This window comes from Limulus polyphemus, unplaced genomic scaffold, assembly GCF_000517525.1.
Source record: "Limulus polyphemus unplaced genomic scaffold, Limulus_polyphemus-2.1.2 Scaffold448, whole genome shotgun sequence".
In the NCBI taxonomy this organism is placed as follows: Eukaryota; Metazoa; Arthropoda; class Merostomata; order Xiphosura; family Limulidae; genus Limulus; species Limulus polyphemus.
The window spans coordinates 318,534-325,646 of NW_013666058.1; the positions used below are offsets into that span (position 1 = coordinate 318,534).

Here is a 7,113-nt window from a genome sequence, read left to right on the forward strand (position 1 = left end):
CACCCGGCCATGCCAGGCCGTATCAGTTTTGTATAGGCAGAAAAGAGCAACATTAAAAAAGTTATTATACGAGTCAAAACCTAGTAGACTAATTTTACACCAACTGAAAGGTGATTTATTAAGCCTAATAAGAAGAACCAGAGAGATTGGATACTCTCGCCCCGCCGCTCCTTTCCGACATTGCATACGTTTATATTAGATAACGTGAAATTTTTCCTTCGAAAAATCAGAAAACCATTCTCAGATCCAGAATGATCAACGATCCGGATCATTTTTTGTAGTGTGATGAGGAGTTTCAATCTTAATGTGCCCATAAAATTTGGTGCAAATCCGATCGCACTTTACAGAGATATTAACCAAAAACCGCGAAAATGCCCTATCTTCCATTATAAAAAAATGCTTCAAAGTGATCCAGAGTTGGATTCGGACCAAAATTGGGTAAAACTGTTTCCTATTGACTTCCATTCTTGTATAAAATCTTCGCTTATATCGATGTATTAGTTTTCGAAATACGAGCGCGAAAACACAGACACACACATACAAACAGACCCGACTGCAATACCCTTGCAGGGCGAGGGTAATTATATGTACATTAATTGGCTTGTTAACTACCCTCAACTACATCTTATTTTATTTACCAAATTCAGCAATTTGTGATTTGAAATAACAAAAATATTTTTTTCGTTTGTTATTATATAATAAGTTAGCAAAATCTGTAAACCTAGATGCTACTCGTTAACTTTTGTTCCAGTATTTTTTACGACTTAATTAAATTGATTATCCAAGTATGCACAAGAAGTTGTCTTGTCATCTAGTGGTCTGACCTTGTATTTTTTGTTTGTATGCTAAGATTTTCTAACATCTTCACAGAACACCTGTAAAAAGCAGATGCCCAGGAGAAACTAAGTGGTGCCATCTGGTGTTGTTTCTGGGGGTCATCTCTACGGCAGTGAGAACCAACTACAATATGAAGGGGGGTTGAACTACTCATGGCAATCAAGGTTGTTTTGTCAGACGTCCTTAATGAGCCATAAATAAGCTATTTTACCTGAAGACATATTAAAATTAATAAACAGGTGGCATCGTACTCTAACACATAATTGCAGTATACCAGCATTTATACTTAAAGCCATGGTTGCTATGTATCTGACGAACGTCTGGGACTCTAGGTGATAACTCAATTGACCTATTTAGGCTCCGGTGTATGTTATAGTGTACAACTGGAAAGTTTCTTATAAATTTTAACATGCTTTAAAATGACATAAATTATAAGGATATTGATTATTAGTGGACTGTGTAGCAGGGTTTAATAGCTAGAATTAAACCAAGTTCAAACAGTAACCGTTTTATTGTCAGAGAAGCAGGGAAATCCTATAATGCCAAAGAAATACAACGTAGAAAATGTATTCGGTTCTTATATAACTGAACATCACTCTAACAAACATTTACAATTATGTATATATATATATAAATATATTCGAGGTATAGGCAATATAAGTCCGTTTATTTCATAATTTCAACCTTCTATTTCACTAGTTTTGGTTTCTACCTTAAATAAAAGATTATATTACCTGCAGATCTTTAGCGTTGGAGAAGAATGTCGAACACTGGAGACACCGAAATGACTGTGGTTGAAACTGAGCATTGGAGGAAGTGTGAGTAGAATCTTTTTTGTGGTTCTGCATATGTGAAGTCAGAGCCGCCGCAGTGTTGTAACCTCGATTACAGACCGTGCACTGGAAAGGCTTGGCATGATCGTGAGTCTTCATATGGATCTTGAGGTGGTCACTCCGTGAAAAGGCGGACTCGCAATGCGGACAGCGGTACTTTTTATCTCCCGTGTGGAGTTTGATGTGACGGTCGCGGCTTCGTTTGTGTTTGAACAGCCGCTGGCAGTAGTCGCATTTGAACGGCATCTGATCACTGTGAATCTGAAGGGACAAAAACATTCAAACCAATAACATGTTTAACGTAACCATCATAATTAGTTATGTTATAAAGCTTTAAATTAGAACTACCAGTTACACACTTATTAGGTGGTAACAATCTTGTTACGTAACACATCATCATAAAAATCAAGTAAATTATGTTTTCAGACTACTTATTTACAAGTTATTTCAGAGTCTAATCTTCTAATAGTTATTTGTAATCAAATTAAGCTTCACAGCTTATAAATAACGTTGTCAAGTTTCGGCATTTCTCTATTGAATTAAAAAGTTATAACTTATTACTGATGTTGTTATTGTTCTTTTCTCGTTGCCGTTACTTTGAATATACCTCACAGATGTAATTCCTTGTTTTGACATCTATAATTCGTATTCACTTTTCTCTTGTACATGGCTAATTTGATGTAAATATATATATAGTTACGAAATATTATAGATATCTTTAACATTGAGTAACTATACAGTTTATCAGTGTTATAGATATCTATAAGATTTATAGTTTAATTCCCGTTAATTTTAAGGGAATTACAGCTTACTATGGGTGTCGCCATTTTTTTAGCACATAGCTACTTCAATATGATCTCCCACGTTTTTAGTGAACAAAAAAAAATTGTAGCATTCAACAAAACGGTTGTGAACGATTTATTTTTTAGAACAAATGTTCTGAATTTTACTCAAAGCTAGACAAGGGCTATCTGCGCTAGTCAAACATTTCCCATACTCTTTCATCAACGAATAGCGAGATTGACCGTCACGTTATAATGCCCACACGGCTGAAATGGCGAGCATGTTCGGTGACGGGAAGTAAAACCCGCGACCCGCAGAAAACAAGAGAGGAAATATCTATCATTATGACATAACAAATTATTTTTTCATACCCAAGAAGCATATAAATTATTTTTAAGCTTAAATCGTCGAGACAAGTAACAATTTTTATTTGTTACACATACATTGTGTTTTAAAGCTACCCATATTATGAGCTTAATTATGTAACAGACTGGTCCAGACGTAATCAGTGCTAAGTTTTATACACAGTTTAGAAAGAGAAAAACAATCAATGTCATGGAACAGTGAAGGAAAATCAATAGGACGAAACAAAATACCAAAAGAGGCTCTCAGAAATAATCAACCATAGCTTCGTAAGAAATTAGATTGTTTAGTCTTCTTCGTCACTTAGTTATGTATGGTTTGATGGAAAGTTAAAAGCCTGGTTATATAATTTGTTAGGTTTGTTTCTTATTTTTATTCTTAATATTTTTCTAAATAATTTGAAATACCCTTTCAATAGTAATTCATAATAATGGGAAGGCTTTCAATGCTCCTAACATTTCATATCACTTATTAATCTCTGGAACTTTTTTTTCTTCGTGTAAAGCTACACAATTTGCTATCTGCACTCTGTCCACCGCTGGAAATCGAACCCCCTGTTTTAACGTTGTAAATCCGTAAACTTACAGCTGTCTCAACGGAGGACTTACTTTTATCTGAAAACATTATGTGTATGGGTAGGAGAATTACTCTGTAAAATTGCAAGAGAGTCACTTGTCATTGGTGTAAGGTGTTTGATCGTTCAGCGGGTTCGTTTGGATTACCTGGTAGAACTAAAGCCAAGTCCAGTTCACGTAACGATAACGAATTAATTTATTTCGTCAATAACGTTTGTCACAGGCTACTTCACTTTGACACAAGTTGTAGGACTAATACACTAATAATGTTCAACACAAGTTTCCTTGATTGATAACAAACCTGACTAACTTATGATTAGCTCAATAGAAACACGAACTCTCAGTGAAGAACTTCACTTGATCAATCTTCTCTAGATCAAAAACTACTTGATTCTTCCACTGAACTAACTCGATTATTTTATCACATCAGCAGCTCCCTCTACCAAACATTTAAATTAAAATATAACTTACAACACTATTAGATGCATTGTAGAGTTACGAAACATCTATCGTTGCACGTATACCAATTTAAGATTATATATCTCACATTAAAAAGATCGATCGAAACATTTTGATATTTGAATCAAATTAATTGAGTTTTTTTTATGGTTTTAGGAATGTAGGTGTGTGTGTGTGAAAAAGAAACAAATAATCTCCATTTACTACTATTATTAAGTAAGATTGGGAATTTTTACTATACTTAACTTTTTTAAAACTATGCTGTGCCTAATTCACATAGGAAGCCTATTAAATTTAGGTGTATCAATAAACCTGTAAAAACAATTATTAAGACTGTGGACATTACTTTAAATAAAATGCTATGTTAAAAATATGCACACATAACGCCCCCCCCCCTGATCCCAGTGGCTCAGCGGTAAATCTGAAAGTGTATAACGCTAGAAAACAAGTTTCGATACCCGTAGTGCAGTGTAAGACTAGAGGGAAGGCAGCTAGTCATCACCGCCAACTCTTGGGCTACTATTTTACCAACGAATAGTGGGATTGACCGTCATATTATAACGCCCCTATGGCTAAAAGGGCGAGCATGTTTGGTGTGCTGGGGATTCGAACCCGCGACCCGCAGATTGCGAGCTGAGCGCTCTAACCACACCTGGCCGTGTTAATACATTAATTGTTATGTAGTTCCAAAATCCTTACCTTTTTAACATACTAAAGTTTTTGTTTTAATTTAGAGTTGCTTGATTTGTATAAGTCCTGATAATGATTCCAAGAAAGAAAAAAGAAAATGATCAACATACTGCTGGTGAAACTGGTTAATAACATAAGTGACTTTCTAAGCAAGAAGAGGTATCTTTTAAACCTAATTATTATGAGCCTGGAAGTTTTATATACGCTATAGAAGTAATTAAATTGCAGTGCAATATCTATAAATAATGTTTATTCTGTTTTGTATTTACGGAGGTATTTCTATGACTATATAAAAGATGAGCTTATATATATATATATATCAGGTTGGATATAAACTGGCGGCAGGTATAACCAGTAGAAAGAACAAAGTAAACTTAATAGTAATTTTTATCATATTTTTTTTATTTTATAGAATTCACGTAAAATTAACATTCATTCTTGGAATATACGCTCACTTTTTAAAGTATTTTTTGTCAATTTTGATAATAGTATTACGACTGATAATCGTGCAGTTTAAATACCTATTCTGTTTTATATTCTGCTATAAAAGCTTTTAGAATAATTGAAGTTAAGATAATCTTGAAAATTAGCTTTTTACAGATTAAAACATCATCACAATTATTATTTGAAAGTAATTCTCAACATACAGTGAGAAATGAGACAAGGGGTGTGCGAGAGTGTGCGTATGTTGTGAGAAATAGGATTTTTATGGTTTAAGTGACGATAAATCATTGATTTATCTCAATGTTTCATTAACGGTCCCTTACTTGCTCGTGCCTTTTGAGATAGCTTAGGCGAGGGAAAGCCTTTTCACAAAACTGACAGGCGTAAGGCGTGCTTTCTGTCACCCCAATAGTGTATGTGAGATCAACATCTGGGTCCGAGGGTGTGGCACAGCTAGTGGGTGACAAGGAAAGGGACTGGTCATCAGGGGTATCCGAAGACCGCCAAGAAGTGGGGGTTCCTGTGCCCCCATTCAACCCTAAAGAAAGAAAGAAAAAGAGGTAAAATGAATGAGATTATATACCAATGAAATCGTCATCTGAAAAGTGGGTTTCTTGAAGAAGAAAAACACACAATCAAACTTTCTTATCACGATCAATTAAAGATACACATTGAGCTTGTATTTGTAGCCTCGTTTACTTAAAGGCCTTGTCACAGACACATCATAAACCAATGCAATGGTCAGTAGACCTACCTTTTCCTTGAACCACGAGTTTTACCAGAAAAATAGGTTATTTTTTTTAGACTTCATATTTGAACATAGCACATATAAAGTAATTAATCGATAATATACGTTGCTGGCAGAAAGTAAAGCTGTTTGTTTCAGTATTCGCGCAAAGCTACACAAAGGATGTCTGTCTTGACAACCTTAATGTTGAAATGGCAGACAAGAAGGAAGGCATTTAGCCAACAGCACCCACCACCGACTTTTGGGCTACTCTATTCGTATAGTGGGAGTTGATCGCCAATCTTTAACGTACTCACGGCCCCGAAGTTGAAATTTGGCAAAGGACGGCATTGTATTGCTTGTATTGTATATATGTATATCTATGACCAAATTCTATACGTATTTGAAACATCTCACACTTGAATTTAAAGTTCAGTATGTATAATGCCCATATATATCGCGTTTATTTTGTTGCTTTCACAAATGTTATATTTTAATTGATATATATATACCTTTCCTTCAGTTTTGTTAAACAGTGAGTGAATTTCATGTCACTGCAAATACTGTAATGGCTTTCAAATCACGTTCATGAATATAGTAAGAGTTTATTGGTCTTACTTCTCAGTATTAACGCTTTATTATATCTTCTCAATATTAACGCTTTATTATATCTCTAATAACTTAATTACTTATATTGCACCGTCGTGAAATTGGGAGTTTCTTTGTAGTTGAGCACAAAGCTACACAACGGGCTGTCTGTGCTGTGCCCACCACGAGTATCGAAGCCCGGTTCTTAGCGTTACAAGTCCGCAGACATACCGTTGAATCACGAGGGGTCATAAGACAAAAGGAATAAGCTATTTGCTTTCCGATTTTAAATCACAGTTGAATGGATATTTCTTGGGCTTCAGGACTTTCAATACAATACCGTAATAATCGCATAAACTAGAAATATGACTATCGTCACAAAAATGACAGATTTTTTCACCAGTCTTGTTAAACAGTGACTGATCTTCAACTTAGTTTGTTTTCACATATATTAAAAACATTCTAAAAACCTCTGAAAAACCGCAGGGGGAATCAAACCCCGGATTTTAGAGTTGTAAATGAATAGGTTTGCCGTTGACCCACCGGAGGACAGCAAACAAGTTAATATGCAGAATGATAGAAATAACGACCTTAAAGTATTTCCTGTAATTATAAGAATTTCAAACTCCATCAACGTTACTCAAATATTAAAAGAATTGGTCTATAAATAAGAAATAATAGTTTGTTGTTGTTTTTTTTTTAGGGCGAGCGCGGGCCAGTGGTTAGCGTGTTAGACACTGGAGATGAGGTTCTGTGGTGGTCCGCCTTCTACCCCCCTCCAAAAAGATTCGGGACGGTTATTGCAGATAGCCCT

The 7,113-nt window shown here is 35.1% G+C and overlaps 1 protein-coding gene across 4 annotated transcripts in view; it reads right to left on the bottom strand.

Moving 5' to 3' along the window:
• Positions 1–7,113, bottom strand: part of LOC106458340 (zinc finger protein 423-like) — a 189,310-nt gene that overhangs the window by 12,886 nt on the left and 169,311 nt on the right. For all 4 annotated transcript variants that reach the window (XM_022384528.1, XM_022384529.1, XM_022384527.1 and 1 more), the window contains 2 exons: positions 5,308–5,522; positions 1,572–1,931 (listed from right to left, as the gene is read on the bottom strand). In XM_022384528.1, the coding sequence (XP_022240236.1) occupies positions 1,572–1,931; positions 5,308–5,522 (575 nt within the window). The remainder of the gene's footprint in view (positions 1–1,571; positions 1,932–5,307; positions 5,523–7,113) is intronic.